General features: G+C 41.6%; 1 protein-coding gene across 1 annotated transcript; it reads right to left on the bottom strand.

The window, feature by feature from the left end:
- Positions 1 to 10193: 10193 nt before the first annotated feature.
- Positions 10194 to 15180, bottom strand: LOC6559096 (long-chain fatty acid transport protein 4). The gene is made up of 4 exons (XM_001985729.2): positions 15064 to 15180; positions 12735 to 12987; positions 10842 to 12291; positions 10194 to 10645 (listed from the first exon to the last, which is right to left on the bottom strand). Coding segments are annotated over exons 1-4 (2016 nt in total). The 5' UTR covers positions 15065 to 15180; the 3' UTR covers positions 10194 to 10333.
- Between the last annotated feature and the right edge of the window lie 3238 nt (positions 15181 to 18418).

Raw genomic sequence — 18418 nt, 5'->3', positions numbered from 1 at the left:
AGAGAGAGAGAGTGAGAGGGAGAGAGAGAGAGAGAGAGAGTGAGAGGGAGAGAGAAAGAGTATCACTGAGGAAAATTGCTCAAGCAGTGGGGCCGCCCGTAAAGTTCTGTAATGGGACAGCTTTTGACCATACTCTGTAAAAGCGGTATTAAGGTGAATATCGTTTAAAAGGGTCTTCAAATTAGACTTGCAATTCTTGGCTAATATGGCTAAATAAGACTCAAATTAGCACTCAATCCTTATGGATCAGTAGGATATATTTGATAACCATTCAGCGTTATATAGTTTATAAGAAAATGTAGGCATGTTTTAATTTACCAAAGTAAGATCAATTTAGTATATATTTGGAAACAAATTTTTTGTCAAATTTCATATTTATAATAGAAATATTGCAGAAAAGTGATGAGCAACGAAATTCATTATTTTTCTCTAAGTGTTGCATGTTCTCTATAAGAAAAAGCATTAAATATTTGTTATCTAAGAAGATTGGACCTACAAGTACCTCTTATTCGTCTTCTTCAGATAGAAATCTGCAACACATTTGAAAAATGGTCAAATTTATCATGTTTTTTTTTTGAGTGAACTGCCAGCTTCAACAGCTTATCTTTTTTTTAATGCATTCTCAGTTTTTAAAGTCTCTTATTATTGATATATATTATATATATTAGCTTATCTTTAAATCATTATCTACATGGAGACAGGGTATCTCAGACAGCAGCCGCACTGACTACTTGGCTTTTTTACTTGTTTATTATGGCAACTTCAATCACTCGAACACGACAGGCCAAATGCCAAAACAACAAATATAACGAGGCTGCTATTTTGGTTTATGTGTGTGTTCCGAATACATATATATATATATATATACATATATATATGTGTATATGTGTATGTATATATATATTTATTTATGTATATATGTTTGTATGAATGCCTGAAACTGTAGATGTTGAATATTTGTATTTGTATCTTTAGCAATGCATGTGCATTTCCATTTGTGTGTGTGTGGATGTGTGTGTGTGTGTGTGTGTGTGTGTGTGTGTGCGTGTGTGTATTAAGCTGTCCGCTTTCGCAGCTGAGCGACGGCATCCCGCCGCCTTTTCCTGTTCTAAGTTCACAAATTTTCACGCTGTCAACTGCAGAGCGACGTGGCACGTTCTAATTTTATCAGCACAGACTGCACAGGTATGCAGCAGCTCAAACACACTGTCTCCATCTCACTCTATCTCTCTCCATATCTATCTCTATCTCTCTCTGTCTATCCCTTCTGTGTGTGTGTGTGTGTGTGTGTTCACTTCCACAAAAGTGTCACCGCAGTCATTAGGAGCATTCTTATTTGGTTTCTACATATGTTTTTGCTTTCATTTGGTTGCAGCACGAAAATGCATTCAACTTGCATCTATTTTTGGTTGCACTTCGCTGCGTTTAGTGGCACTCGAGTGCTGCGTCGCTTTCCTTGGAAATCAATCAATGCCCCCTCGAGTATTTTAAACAATTTGTAGTCGCTTTACTTTCTAATTACTTTCAAGTTGAAAGGCGCTGCCTTTAGACTTGCATTTTCCGGCCATTTTCAAGTGCTTTCCATCGTTATGTTGGCAGTCAAACCACTAAACTCACATTAATCCAATTTGCAGGCCTACGCTTGTGTGTGTGTGTGTGGCTAAATTTAAATACACCATCAAATAATCTCCAATTTACGAGCATGAATAGTTATTAAATGTTATACATTTATTCACAACAAGCGCTGCAAACAAAACACAGTACAAATTGCTCCCTGGTTCCTGGTCCCTGGCTCCTTTTGCCTCCATGCTTTTGAGCCCTAATGCAAGTGCCGTTTTAGGCCAGAACAAATACCACTAACGGACAACAAATACTTTGACAATTTTTGGTTAGCAAAATAAAGGCAGACTGATGACATTTTCAAAATGGACGTAGTTGGTGAAAATTTGAAGGGGATTTGCTTAGACGAAATAGAAAATTATCAAATAGGAAATGATAAAAAAAAGCATTTATATCTCAAATAAAAGAAGTAATGATAATAGATATAAGTATTTCATAATCTTTAACAGAAAAAGCTAGTTTTGAATATATTTCTCATAAGCTCATTCTGCTTTTGGATTTAAAGAACTTTACGATCAACATTCAACGTTAACTTATTTAATGCCCAGTCTTTACTGCTTGTACGCTTGATCCTTAAAGCTGTTAACTTTAGTTGTGTGATATATCAAAAAGTTTTCCCTAAGATTAACAACTGGAAACAAGTTGCTGCTTGGGGTGTGATGTTGATGTGTGTGTGTGTGTGTATGTGTGTGTGTGTGTGTGTGTGTGTGTTGTTCCCCTTTGTAAAAGGCTAGAGTTTCCCACGAGCTACGCTTATGTGAACAACAGATACACACAGACACACACAGACAAGCATGCGCCCAATATTTTTGACTCGTTTTGCGCGCACTCAAACACGTGTGTGGTTGAAGTGCACGCCCACCGGCGAAAACCCCCCCACAAAATGTTCACACACATTCACGCGCGCGCGCGCGTGTGTGTGTGTGTGTGTGTTTTGGGAAATTATGCAAAACACACACACACACACACACACACACACACACACACACACAGATAATATATCAAAAATTATAAAAGCACACATATATATGTATATATATATATATGTATATGTGTATATATATGTATATAGATAGATGATAAAAATAAGTGTAAAACATCAGTTTTGCCATCATTTTTTTTGCCAGCAAAATGTTTTCTTGCTGTGAGCATTGTTATGCATTCAATTTGTGTGTGTGTGTGTGTGTGAGTGTGTGTGTGTGTTTTTTTTGTGAGCATTTACAACACTAACACTGTTATGCGCACACACGCATTTATCCGCTTAATTGATTGATTTGGCCTTGTGGTCAATTTTAATTTATTTTGTTCGCTCATCTCTTAATTTTAATGCGCATTTTAAATTATGAAACTTGCTTTGTTGTTTCAATTTTTTTTTTTTTTTTTTCATTTTTTTGTTGCATTTAATTAATTTAGCATAATTGCAAGAGTGTTGTTTTTTTCGTTGTGTCCATTTTTACATCATTTGGCTGCGATTTAATTGAATTTGATTGATTTTTGCTGATATTGTTGATGGAAAAATAATATTGTTGTAAAATCATAACAATTCTGCCCGTGGCTCGTGGCCCGTGGCCTGTGGGGCGGTGGAGTGTGCAGAGTTTGCAGAGTGGTTTGTGGCAATATGGGTGGTTTCATTTATCACACCTGGCCAAAATAAAAACACCGTCTAGCCTAACAATGGCAACACCTGCTCACATTCTCTGTGGGCCTGTGTAAATGTGGGAAAAAGGACAAAATATTGCTGCGGCTGTCGTTTGTTGTGTCTCTGTTGTGCATGTGTTTGGCTAGGGGTAGGTGTGTGTGTGTGTTTGTGGCATACTTTGAGGCGCTTTGTTTGTACAACAACAGGGAAGCTGCCACAGGCAGAAGACACATACATATATAATAATTGTAAGCCCATTGAAATAGCAAACAGATTGAACTGCTGTGAAAATGAATTGAAGCATGGATTATTTATTTCCTTAGAATGCTATTGCACAAAGCTCTCAAATAGTTAGCTATCTTAAGTCTTTGTTAGACCAAAAAAATAAGTGAGAAATTATGTGTTGAATTTCTTTAAGAATATTTAATTTATTTGCGCAAATAAAAAAGAAAAATTTAGTTGTCATAAAATGTTCTTGGAATAGTGTTTATTTTTAAAATGATACAGCTAAATATATTATTGGCATCTAAACTGTATTATATATTTTTGAAATGGATTTTTTTTAGCTAACTTGTCCTCAGCCTACTCGTAAATGTTGAAACTTGCTGCAAGCAGTCTGCTTTCGCTTCAGGTTCTAAGAGGTCACTGAAGGGTATCATAAATAAAACTCAAATTAAATTCCCAGTTGCTTTTTTCGCTGTTTCCTGTCAACACTCAAAACTGTTAGCTAAAATTTATGCAACTCATTTTTCAGCGAGGGAGGTTTGATTTTTTCTTTCGGTTTTGTTTCCCTGCAAGCCAACAGCTGTTGCAGTTGGCTGGAATAATAGTTTTTGCTGCCAATTAGTTGTTACACTAATTGCAAGAAAAAAGAGCGTCAATTATGCAACGCTGGATGACAAGCAACATAAAGCATACAACTACAATTATGTACAACAAGCAACAAGCTGCACATTAAATGGTTATTTAATTGATGCTCATACGCCGCGTGTGCTGCCGCCGCCGCCTCCTTGCACCTCTCAACAAATGGGGGACGTAGGAAGTATGAAATCGGTGGCAAGGTTTCAGCTTTATGTGCGCGCCGCAGTAATTTCAATAAATCTTGGCAATGCCCCCTAAAAAATATTAGAATAATAAAAGCGCGACAACAAAACAGAAGGGTCAATATCGGCACACTTGCAAAAGGACGAAACCGTCGAAGTCCTTTTGGGCTGTAGGCGAACGCATTGGCACATTTACACACAGCGTCCTGGCCAAAATTTATGACAGCAACAAGCGGCTGCCGGATACGACGACATACGGATATAGTCAACGACCTAAATACGCATAATTTGGCCAAGGGGGCGGGCGTAAGTGTTGCCGTATGTGATAGTCGTTGGGCGGTGGGCGTTGGGTGGTGGGTGGTGGGCGTGTCAATGCGCGCCCGCGCATCGATCAGCAATAAAAATTCAAATTTTGCCAAGGACGGCACAAAAATATCTGTGCCCATGTCACCAAAATATTAGACAGATGTTCCTTTGCAAATGCTTCAATTGCAGAGTGTTTTGATTGAGTAATCGAGTTTGTAACTTGGGCAAGTAGTTAAAGAAATTTAATTATATATGTGTATATTTTTCACTGATTAAGTTCAATTATGAAACATTATCAAAATAAATTAGGTTATTTATTTGCCATTGGAGTTGCTGAAATTGCATTTTACGCTGGAAGTTGATTGTAATTAACGAAGTTAATATAATTCCTTTGCTTCTTAAGATCAAATTTGTATATCGATATGTAATTAATTTTGTTGTTGTTTCCGATCCCTTTAAGTGCATAAGTTAGTCGGCTAACTTAAGCCATTCGAGCAGCTTCTGGTTTCTTTGTATTGAGCATTATGGAGTATAGACAATACTGTTGCTTGTATATATTCCGATACACATGGCTGTAATACACATTTACATGCCTACATATATTTTGGGAATGCGGAGGTTTTTCTCATTTTTTGTTTTGTTTTTGTTCTGGCTTTTTGTTGTTGTTGTTGTTTTTGCTTCGGGGCGCAGCTCGTTTCACATTTTTGCCAATTGGCCAACAAGTGTTGCCAAATTGCGTTGCGGTTGCTGGCCATAAATAACGGTACTTTTGTCATTTATACACATAAATTGCAGCAGACGCTGAAACGCGAAAAAAACGTCTGTGAGCCAATGCAGGCAAACTGGCCCACAGTTCCACATTCCACACAGCCAATGCCAATGCCACATCCAAAACCCAATCCGAGTTACTGGCCATGTCCTGCTGTTGCTGCTTTGCTGTCGCTGTTGCTGTTGCTGTTGATGCTGCTTGGCTAAAAAACGTGGCCGTCGCATAGGCCTCGTGCTCGGCCCACACTAACGACATCGCCGATGGTGACACAACGCAGCTGTCGTTTGCCATTTGGCAATAATTGTTTAATATGCGGGCGCATAAAGGCCGCCAAGGACTGGCCATAAAAAACAACAACCACAGCAACAACAGCTAAAGTAGCAGCAGCAGCAACAGCAACAGCAACAGCAACAGCAACAGCAACAGCAACAACAACAATGACAACATTGACAACCACTGCTGAGGCAGCCATAGCAAAAGGCCAAAGTGTGCTGCCGGGCCAAAGTCGTACGAGCGAGAAGCCTAAGCAAAACCCAAGCCATCGTTCGAGGCACACGTGTGTGTCCAGTGTGCTGTATCCAGTGTCCTGTTTCCGGCTTCCCTTTGTCCTGTGGTTGACTCGTGCCACAGCTGTGTAGGTGACTGTAACTGTAACTCTGGCTATTGCCTGCAGCCGGCTCAAGTAAGTGGCAGCAGCTGCTGGCAGCAGCAAAACTTTGTCATAGTCTGATTGCAGGTATTTCATTTGGGAATTTCCAACCAACAAATAAATAAATACTCTAAGTAGGCTGATCAAACTAGTAAAGGACTTAGTTGAACATTGAAAATAACCAACGAACACAATAAATAACTACATCATTTCCTGAGACTTTCCTGCTGATTTTAAGCAAAGCTGAAAACCCTTCAGCCTCCGTTTAATAGTTTCGATACCAAAAGATCTTAATTGAAGCCCTTTTCTCTCAGGCATAGCATACATTTTGGAGCATTTTGACTATTCAATTGGTAATTTGGCGTCTCATTTCTAAGTTCTAAGCGAAGTACGCACATACATTTAAGTAATTGTTTATAATTGCTGGTCTAATTTCGTGAACGTGGATAAATATGAAACATCAGCTGCAGCTGAACAACCCCGGGGGTTGCTCAGACTGAAGTTTAAAAACAAAAACTAATTGCGCACCAAAAATGCCAAAAGCGAGTCGTTCATGCTTATTGGCAATTTCGATTGTACAGCCTGAAAGTATGCAACACATTTTTGCTGCTGCTCTGCTCTCTGCCAGCGACGACGCTGACGTTGGCGCTGCCAATGCCGCACATGCTGACTGCAGTTAATTACAAAACTGTCAAATCCAAAAGGTGCCACGAATCAACGGGACCAACGGAAAACGAACGAACTAACGAAGCAGCCAAACAAACATACACACACACACACACGGGGAGACACACAAATAAGCACAGGCATGCCAGCAACAGCAGCCAGTCAGCCATTTCAAACACACACACACACACACACGAACTCACACACACACACATTCACACAGACATGCAGAGGCAAATAGGCAGATCAGCCAACAGCTGCCAACGTATGCGAAAAGCTCACAATAAAAACACACAAAAACAAACAAAACAAAAGCTGGCAAAAGGACGACACAGGGGTAGAGAGAGAGAGAGAGAGAGAGGGAGAGAGGGAGAGAGAAGAGGCAGAACGAGGCAGTTGCATTGTGTGAACTTTTCAAAATATACATAAATGTGTATGCATGTGTGTGTGTGTTTGTGTGTGTAATATAATTTTGCTGTATTGTTGTATTAAACGATGTCAACAACAGCCGCCCAGCTGAGCACAACACGCAGCCAGCGTCGCCGTCGGCGTCACCGTTGCTGTCAGCATCGACGTCGCCATCAGCATCGATGGCTGAGCCAAATCGAATTTAATTGCATTGCCGCACGTTGGCTTTTAATTAATTTTTGCTAGACGACTGCTGCTGCTGCTGCTGCTGCTGCTACTACTGCAGCTGCAACCCACAACCAACACCCACAAAACAAACTAAGCAAAAGCCAGCAACAAACAGAAGCGACAAGCTCGGACAGGGCAACATCAAACGTCACGCACAGGTGCAACGTAATTAGCACGAACCGACAAAGCAACTGAACAGTCGCCAGCAACAACACCAGCAGCAGCAACAGCAACAACAGCAGCAGCAGCGAAAGGGCAAAGGGGCAATCCGGCAGGCGGCTGTGCGGCACATAAAAACAAAAGCAAGCAAAACCTTTAAGCCCAAATGCATACAAGCAGCCAGAGAGCCGAGAGCAGCAACAACTGCACAATTAGCACAAGCTTCAATACTTCAAATTCTCAATACTCTATCAAACATTGAATACAAATAAAATACCAAACTGCCAAAAAATGTTGTACTTAGCAAATATCATATCTAAATGTCAGCAATAAATTCTCATAATGAATTCTTGATTTATGTGTTTAGAAATTATCAATTAATTATCAATAATTGAGATATTTTACCACACAAGCAAACATAATAATAAAATAGTGATTTATACCGCAAAGCTGCAAACATTTGAAGTTATATTAAAGTTATGTTCATTATAAGTCTTAAAGAAGCATTTTAATGAACCGGCACAAAGCAAATTAATTTGGATTGATGGCTGAATTTCTAAAAATAAAAATTGTTTTATAAGAAAAGTGAAATCTATTTATAAAACAAGCCATCTCAAGCCATGCCACTTGGAGTTCGGTCAAATTGAAATCATTATATTGACTATGGATATGATATGTATATTTTCTTAAATGAAGCATACAATTTGCCTCCAATTGGGGCACAGCCAATTTTGCCACTTTTATTATTTAAGATTATTTATTTATTGTATTTATTTTGGATTATTTTAATATTCGATTGCGATGCTTTGCCCCAAGTGTAACCAAATCTGTGCAATAGTTGATATTCTTCCATCTCGTTTCTTCAATGGGGAAGCTCGGGGGCAACAAGTACAATTTCAATGTGGAGTAGCAGTAGCAGCAACATGGAGCCCGTTTGGTCGTTGCTCGCCTGGCAGCGTTTTAATAGCTTTGAAATTCCAATGGCAGCTGTGGCGCCATTCGCCAACCGCCCAGCGCCCAAAATGAGCAAAAGAAATGGCAAGAAAGCAAACGAAAAAGTGACTCCGAGAGAGAGAGAGAGAGAGAGAGAGAGAGAGAGAGAGTACGTGGTAGGGGAAAAAGGTCGATGGCGGCAAAATCGTCGAACATTTCGAAAAATTATTGAAAATTTTTTTTAATTTTTCTTCTTAAACGCGCAACGCACGCGATGTTGCAATAACAACAACAATAACAGTTGCAACAGCTGCTGAAGCGATTGTTGTTGTTGTTGTTGTTGTTGTTGTTATTGTTGTTGTTGTTATTGTTTTTATTGATATTAGCTATGCATGCGCCCTGGCCGCCAGCAACTGCCATTTTGTTTATGACGGCGACGATGCAACCAGCTGAGGCAGCCAACATGCAACATGGGCCAAGAGACGAAAAGGGTAAAAGGGCTGCTGCGAATGCCGTGAAACGATGGTGACAAAACTCGCACCATTCACATTTTGTGGCAGTGCCAGTGGCAGCTGCAACAGTTGCCACTCACCATCTCCCCCTCCCCCCACCAACCTGTACCCATCTCACTATTCTGCTGCCAATGTAACTTTATGCGAATTTTTGATGCTCGCATTGGCAGCCTTAAGTTTAGCTGTTGCTGTTGTTCTTGTTGATGTTGCCGCTGTTGCAAGGAGGTTTGTCGATTGTTGATAGGGTAATTGATAACGTCGTGAGTGCTGAGATGGCTTGTGGCAAATAGCTGTTAAATTACACAGCGCAACAAAATATTGACTTGTCGAATGATGTGAACAGAAATGAATAAAAATATGGAAAATGGGACTTGTTAAGTGTTCCCTTAATCTTGTCGAGCATTTCATGTGTACAATAAATAAACGTAGAAAGACTACTCAAGAAATATTGAACATTATTTTAGAAAATGTTCTGTTGCAACAAACCAGGAAAGATATTTCCTTCTTTTCAAATTCAACTAACCGAGAATAATATTCGAAAATGCTGCACAAAACTATGATATAGTGTCGCCATAGTTTTTATGCGTATCCTGAACTTAAGCTCCACCCTTGCAGCTCCTGCTCTGCCTCCACAGCTAGCTGCTGCTCCACCTACCCCCATCCAACTACGCCCCTCACATAGTTTTGGCCCAAAAAGTGGTGGCAACCAATTTCATGGAAGTAGCGGCTTTGTTGGTATTTCTACGTTTTTTATGATTGCCTGCCACAACTTTTTTGCCATCGATATTGGTGGCAGCGACTTTGGCAGCGCTGCTTGCGGTTGCAGCGCCAATTCGACAACAACAGCGATTCCGGCAGCAACTGCAGCTGTGTTGTTGTTGTTGTTTGTATGGATTTTTCACATCGTTTATCTTAGAGGATGGCAAACGTTGTTGGCCCTTGTTGTTGTTGTTGCGTCGCAGCTGCTGCTGGTGAACAGAAATGGCGTTAATGTTGCAACTATAGCTGGAACAGCAGCAGCAGGAACAGTAGTAGCAACAGTAGCAACAAATGCAACAGCCAAGCGGCCACAGCAGCTGCCAATGAGCGAGAACTTAATCTTGGGGATTTAACACTTTCGATATATCTTGGCCGTTGCTGTCTTGTGTGCTCTGCTCCCCACTCCCCCCTCCTGCTGCCCGGAAATGTATTGGCGGCCATTATCGGTTCAGCTGCCATTTTTTTTTTTATGGCCAAGTTATGGGAATGAAACGCGTTCGGCTTTGGCTAAAGTTTCATCAGTCGTTGCTTTTAAGTGATAAAAATACATTTGCAAGAATGTGTGTGTGTTTGTGTAATGGTGTGTGTATGTGTGTGTAAATATACAAGCTATGGCTAAAGTCTAAGTGAGCATGTCGGATTTCAGAGACCCGCCGTGCCCGCCAGCAGTGAGGCGTATTGCTCCGTGCTGAGCAGCCGATAGACACCATCCCGATTCAGATAGTAGATGGGATCCTTGACTATCTCCAGATTATAGCCCTCCAGTGCCAGTTCGCGTTTCTTCAGCTTGAACGTTTCCGTGCGCGGAATCTCATCTAGCAGCCGGATGAAGAGGGGTCGCGCATAGGGGGGCAGACTGCCCCGTATCACAATCGACAAATACTCAATGTCCACCAACTTCCGTGTGGGATCCATAATTGCCGCCATGCCCGCCTTGCCCTCCACATGTGGTATCTATAAGCCAAAACAGTTCAACGATTATTGTTAACTGCATTTTTCATGAAAGTAAATCTAAGAAATTGCTGCAAATTAAATTGCAAATAGCTTTTTAATGTTTAATTTTAGATACTGATAGAGATCTGTTATTTTAATCTGAGTTTATTTTTATGTGTTGACATTTGTTGGTCCACATTGAGCTTGGCCAACTCACCTGAACGCCGTAGACGACACAATCGTTGAGCCGAACACAATTGGTGATGATGGCCTCCACTTCCTGGGTGGCAACATTCTCGCCGCGCCAGCGAAATGTGTCGCCAGTGCGATCCTTAAAGTAAATATAGCCCAATATATCACCGACGACCATGTCGCCCGAATTGAAAAAGCAATCTCCATTGGCGAAGACATTGCGTAATCGCTTCTGCTCGGAGGCCGCCTTATCCACATAGCCATGGAAAGCGCTCACCGCACGCCGGTCATCGACCTTGCCGACCAGCAGACCCGCCTCGCCGGGCGCACAGCGCATACAGCGGCCCTTGGCATCGCGGAGCGGTTCACCCGTCAGCTCATCGCAGCGTAGGATCTGCACCGGATACAGACGACGTCCGAAGATGGGCACAAAGCCAATGGCACCCAAGCGATTTGTGATATTGATTAGATTGGAGTTGCCCTCGGTGGCGCCATAGATCTCCACAATATGCGGTATGCCGAAACGTGTGACGAACTGCGTCCAGATTTGCGGTCGCAATCCATTGCCGTACATCAAGCGGAGATTGTGTAGAGGCTTCTCCTGTGCCTCAAATGGCGTGGCAAGCAGATAGCGACACAGCTCTCCGATATACTGGGCCGCAGTGCAATTGTGTTTGCGGCAATCACTCCAGAAATTCGATGCGGAGAACTTCTTGCGCAGCACCACAGTGCTACCATTGAGTAGGGCAGTTCCCACGCCCACAATGCCACCAGCCGTGTGATACAGTGGCAAAGGATTATAAATCACATCGTTGCTTTGCAGGCCCGCCAAATAGGAAGTGCCAGCGGACATGAATATATAGCGCAGATTCGTGATGACAGCTGCCTTGGGCATTCCCGTCGTGCCGGAAGTGTAAATATAGAGTAACTTATCCTTCGACGAACTCTCCCGATTACGACTTAGCGGCAGCGGCTGTTGTGCCTCGAGAGCGTCGCGAAGTTCGATGGCATTGGGCAGCAGCTGCTGCCCCTCCACATCCGTATACTGATAGATGTCCAGTTCAAGTGGCGGCAGATTCAACAGCACATCGCTCAGCTCGCTGCCAACGATCAGAGCACATGCCTTGGCCACTCGGATGCAGTGCAGCAGCGAATCGCCGCGCAGATGGGAGTTTATCAGCGCGGTTATCACGCCCAACTGGCTGAGACCCAGCCAGAAACAGGTGTACTCCACACGCGTCTCCATTAACAGTGCCACGCAGTCGCCGCGCTTCAGGCCACGCTGCTGAAAGTAACCTGCCACACGCTGGCTGAAGAGCAGCGCCTGCGAGTAGCTCAGGCGACGCTCGTCCATCACAAAGCATATCTTCTCCGGCTGCTGGCGTGCCTGCTCCTCAAAGCAATGCGCCACGGTGCAGCCAGCTCGATCTTTGCGCAGCAGATACAAATTTAAGGCCACAAAACGTTGCAGGGCCCTGGAAGAAAGAAAGCGAGAGAGGGAGAAGGAGAGACAGTGAGAGACAGAGAGAGAGAGAGGGAGGGAGTGAGTTTTAAGGGATTTACCTATTCACAAAGAAGCTCACCTTGTTGTTGCAAGAATAATGTTATTATAATATCTTGTTTAGTGCTAAACAATCTTGTCTATTATTATGTTTACTAAATAACTTAATCTACAAAGAGGTAAAGAATCTAATATACTCGTATAATGCTAATCGAACAACAAAGCTGTATTATAATTAATATGGCTTTTATACATATGAGTTAATGAACAACATAATGTGTTAGTAATCTAAAAAACTATAATAGTTGTTGAGCTTATCAGCTTGATCCAAATTTGCTTATAACTGAACAATCTTATGTACTTGGCAAATGTAACTGAACAATCTTATGTACTTGGCAAATGTCTTGTGATACTTACATGACATCCCTGCGACAGGTCATCACCAAGGCGAAGACATTTGTTGGATTGCGCAGCATTAGGGCCAAGAGGGCGCCAAGTGTTAAGCTGGCCAATGCGCTGTGGCAGCAAAAGAGGCCAAAGATAATGCTGCCAACGATCAGAATGCCCAGCCTTGTGGCCAGCTTCTGTTTGAGATTGAGCTCCAGCAATATTTCCATTCTCTTCTCTTCAGGTCTCTCCTTCTGGTCTAGTTGCTGCTTACACTCGCTCACTTTCGAAGAAACATTTGCATTATTTAGTTTTATTATCAGTAAATGTCTATGTACTAGCAGTTAAATGAAATCTAACTCGATGTCGATATTTCACACTTATGCCTCGCAGTAACGCTCAACTGACACTGACTGTGGCGACCGACCCCCGCAACAACATATACACACATTCATATATCTATCCACACACGACTTCTTATCAGCGTTCCTGATACTATTTCTAGCACCAAGCATTACAGAATTTTGGTTGTGGAAACCCACTCGGTCTCACTATCAATACAATGAGTAATTAACATGGTTTAGGTGCTGCTAGTCAACGGGTGAGTGCCATAACGAGGGGGTGTGCATTGACAGACCAGTCATAAACTATACGCTAGCTTGTGCTGTGATAGGTTGAGAGTACAGTGAAACAACCTAAAAAGTACACTAGCAAAGTAGGTGATCGTATATACATAAAATGTAGAAAATCCATTCATCATTAAATAATATTTTTCATTTTGAAATTAACATCCAAATTATTATAAATAAGTCTACATATTCAATTTGGTTTTTTTGTTGCAACCCTTTTGATTTTCCTCTGGCAATAGTTTCTGATGAAAGAGTTTGTTTCAAGTGGTATTGATTTTTCAATTGATCTTCAGTGATATATGGGACTGGGAAACAATCATATTTGAGTAACAAATATTCATTGACAAACCATTTCTAATCAAATTGATTTTATTAACGACCTTGAAGAATAAATCGTAAATTTGTCCACAAGTAGTCAACAAACAAAATGTTTTCGCTTTCAGATTAAGCAAGTGTCAGCATTTTATGCATTAACAATTAAACATAATCTCGATTTTGTGTTGTGTACAATTATTGCAATGGCCAAAAGGCATTCATTTCATAGGGGTTAATCAACTTGTCAATTTATTTTCCGAAATTTTGAGTGTAATAAACAAGTTCTGGCTTTAATTAATCCAGTTCAGAAGCACTTAAACTACAAACAGCTGATATCGCTATTTGTTACTCTGCGTTGTGCTCTTATCAAAGAACAGGCAAACAAAAGCATAATGAAAAATGAAAGAAAACAGCTGCTTGTACATATGTGATTTCTGATAACAGACAATTCAGGTGTTATTGGCAAAGGTGAGAACATTTAGGTAAACAGAGAGTATTATAATCTAGATATATATTTATAATTGCTTACTCTCCCTTTGTTGTTGATACATTTATACAAAGGGAATTAGCATAAATTTTGCTGATTTTTTAATAATTGCTGCTTAAAGCCAGTAATGACAATATTAATGCGATTTAACTGTACATAAGGGTTAAGGGCTATCATCTGACAACAACAATAACAACAACAACAACAGCAACAAAAATAGAAGCAACGGTTTGAGCAACAGGCGCCTGGCAAAGTTCATTGCTACTGCGGAGATTCCATTTGTGGCTGGCACTGCACAGTGGGCCACAAATGATTGTTAAAATGTAGTTTCTAATCATTTTTTGTTATTTATTTCAATTCTGATCAACAGAATGTATAATATAAAAGTTTTCCCTTGAATATGCATAAATCTCTATAAATATTTCTGATTGCGTTCCACTGTGCGCTGTGTGTCAAGCATAAATATGAATGTGTATTTCTTATATATGTACATATTCAATTAAATATGTTTAGTTATATGTATATTTGTGTGTGTGTGTGTGTGTGTGTCTTGGCATCAAAGATACGGACCGGGACCTTGACTTATTTCGTATGCAACGCACAAAACATTAAACGGTTCTACACGCGTTTGGTTCACTTGGCTAACTTGGCTTACAACATGGACTTGGTTGACTTGGCCCGGCCCGCCAGTGATTGCTGATTACGTGGGTCTGACACTGACTTTGGTTCCAATTCGTTAGCATTGCAGCACACACAACTACACATACAGATACAGATGCAGATGCATATGCATATGCATTCCATTAGACACACAGCTGTCAGGCAAGCGGCCAATTCACTTTTTAGCTGTTGCGTGTGCAATGCAGCTCTCAAGTTTTCAATTTTCAAGTTCTCGCAAGTTATCGCATATGTTAATCAATTGACATACTTTTTGTACAATTAAATGTCACAGCAAACAGAATCACAACAACTGCAAAGCGATCGACGAAACAAGACGAGACAAGACGAGACGAGTTCTAATCGACAGCAACAACTAACAACAACTGATCGTTTTCAGCCGGCTCTGTGTATTTATCAGCCATTAAGAGCAACTGACTGAGCACTGAGCACGTTGCGCTGGAGCTCGAGAGCGTAAGAATATTCCACTGAGAGAACATTAGAATTATCAACGGCTCTCTGGCAATCACATCCCCCATAGAGAAACAGGTTCGGTTGAGGTCTATGATAAATAGAAAAGCATTGTTGAGTTGATTGAACATTTTCTGATTGTTGATTGTTAAAATGTTGAGTTCAGCTGGGAAAATAATAATCAAAATAAATTCTCAAATTATAAATATTAAATTTTTTATAACTTTGAATAGTTTTCATTAATAAATGACTTATTTTTTAAATAACATATTTAAATTTAATTTTTGCATTTAATTTGCCTTTTACTGAGCATAATTTGTTAAACCCTTTTCAGATGCTGCTACAATTTGTAACCGGAAGTTTGCAGCGCGTCTTCTACCCCATAAAAATAATAAGTTTCATCAAGTTCTTGGGAAGCACATCTCAAATTCATTCATATATTTATAATGCATTTTAGGGCTGTTGGTGCAAACGTTTTAACATATTCACCATAGCCAGGCAATAAGAGACTTAATGGGGCTGTTAACAAGCTGTTAAAATTAAATCCAGAAGCAAAAGTTCGAATTTTTTTAATTAAACACACTTGCCCCATAGCCAAATACAAAGAAAAACAATTTGCAGCACCCAAAATAAATTCCAATGTTGAAATAAATTAACATAAAGCCGGGCGCCACTCGCAGCAGCTGCGCAGTCGGCGTCGCTGTCGCCGTCGCTGTCGTCGGGTCGTAGCTGTCAAATGCCGGCAGGCGAAAATAAAAAAAATATATATGTGCATACTTTCAGGCGCGGCGCGTATAAAAAATGTGCGCATACTTTTTGGCAGCTTTTTGAGTTATAGACGGTGAGCAGAGTGAAACCAGTGTGTGTGTGTGTGTGAGCAGTTAGTTTGATTGTGGGTGTGTGTGTGTGTGTGTGCCTGTAATTGACACATGTTACGCTCACAAAAGCGGCAACGGCAACGGCAACTTGCGTACTAACTGCGCCTCTGTTTCGATCTGGCCCAACCCGCCACCCACCATTCACTGCCGTTCCAGTCAAATCGTTATTATCGACAATGGCGCCGCCAAAAACACACACATTCTCGCACACCCACACACACACACGGGGCACGCACATGTTATTCACTGCTGCTGGCTGCTGCTGCTGCTGCTGTTGCTGCTGCACAGCCTTCAAATGCAGGCAACCTCAGTCAACTTTGTTTGTAGCCGGCAAAAACAAAAACAAAAACACACACATACAAAGTGAGTGAGAGAGAGAGAGAGAGAGAGGAAAAGAGAGAGAGAGAGAGAGACGGAAAGAGAGAGAACGAGAGAGAGAGTAGTCAAGCCACTTGCTTGCTGATAACGTTAACGTCAGCTGTGCGGCCCTTTTGCATGGTCGAAGGGGGTGGCGGAGGTTTGTGGGTGTTTTTGGGTGGCACACGTGAGCACCCGAACTTGGAGTCGTGCGCAGGCAAGCGTCAAACGTTTGTACCTTGCCCCATTTGGCCGCCCCCCAGGCGACAACGTGAACCCCAACCTTTCCCCGCCCTTACCCACTCTCTCTCTCTCTCTCTCTCTCTCTCGAATTGCTGCTGCTGCTGTGCTTGGCATTTGTTTGTGTTGTCAACAAAAGTTTCTTTGAAATCAGTAACAGATGTCGATTGAAATGGCACAATTGCTGCTCGCGTCGCTGCCAGCGTCGACTGTGACTGCGACTGCTGCCTGCTGATGGCTGCCTTCTGCCAGTTTCTGTGAGCAGCTGGCGGCTGTTGTTACTGCTGTTGCTGTTGCTCCTGCTGGTGGCTGCCACTTATGATGAATATTTTTGTGGCAGACACACTCACACACACAAACACAAGCACAAACAAGGCGAGACTCTGATTCTGCCAGACATCGCATATTGTGCGCTAGTTGCTCGGTATTTTAATTAAAATTTCTCGTTCAAGTTTTAATGTTAATGCAATTTACCCAATCGAAGCCCAAAGACAATACAATGGTCAAATCTAAACAGATGCCAAAGCTTCCTTTATTGTTCGCAGCCATTGAGTAGACCTCTCCACAGGCTATATTCATACATAAGCCTAGCTAAATAAACTTTAAACAGAGTTGGATAGATTTTAAATAACCTTTTTTTCTTGTTTATCAAACACATGTGTAACTTGTATACCCCCAGTTTATCTGTACTCATATCTAGAATATATACTTGTAATAACAAAATTGTGAACCTTTTCAACTAACTGTCTATTTCAGCTTTGTCGTAAGTAATGGCAATTAGAAGTGAAGGAAGCGCACTTAATATAGACAGTTCAAGATGCTGAATATCTGGTAAGTTTCCATTACAGGGTATTCGGAGGTAGTTGAAACAATTCAAAATGCGTCTCTTGCCTTTGGTCGGTTGAGAAAGGGGGATAAAGTGCTGTTATTGCCGTTGACAACATGTCCAAGTCTGTGGCTGGCTGAGCTAAGCTGTGGCTGCTGGCGATAACAAACGATAACTGCATGTTAAATAGAAGCTAACGAACGGGCAATAAGCGCAGCTAGCAGTGAGGGATGGGGTTTTGGGGGTTAGTCGGGAACAAACAAAACGTTGGCATATGCTGCTGGCCAAAGGCAAGCATCCAGCTGAAGCTGATGCTCCCATTCGACTGGACGTGCAGCTATTTGAATATGCACCCGACGGTCGCCTATCCCCTCCCTCTATCTCTCTTTCTCTCTCTCTGTGTAGTCGGAGCTGGCTTTAGAAAATCACTCAGGTAGCAAAATGCCAGCATCATCAGCATCATCATGATGGGCATGAAGCAATGGAGCAATGGAGCAGCCCAGCACCCAGACCCAAGTTCAGTGAAGGGTTGCAAAAAAGCGCACAGCAGTTGCAGACAAAAGCAAAGTTAAGGCAAGCACAGCCTGAAGCGTCTACAAATGTGTGTGGCTGTGCGTGTGTGTGTGTGTGTGTGTGGCGCAGCCACAAGCCATGTGCATGTGTGTGTGTGTGTGTGTGCAACAAATGCTGTGGACCCTAAAGGGCGATGCTTTGCTAACGAGCTTTTGCTTGCTTGCAATGCGACAGCAGCAGGTGTGCGGAACACACACCAACACACACACACACACTCGCACATGGCACAGCTGAGTGACGATAATTGAAATTTCATCACAGTAGTTTGTGGTTTTGTAGTA

This window comes from Drosophila grimshawi, unplaced genomic scaffold, assembly GCF_018153295.1.
Source record: "Drosophila grimshawi isolate 15287-2541.00 unplaced genomic scaffold, ASM1815329v1 contig_1367, whole genome shotgun sequence".
In the NCBI taxonomy this organism is placed as follows: domain Eukaryota; kingdom Metazoa; phylum Arthropoda; class Insecta; order Diptera; family Drosophilidae; genus Drosophila; species Drosophila grimshawi.
This window is presented reverse-complemented; position numbering and strand designations above follow the sequence as displayed.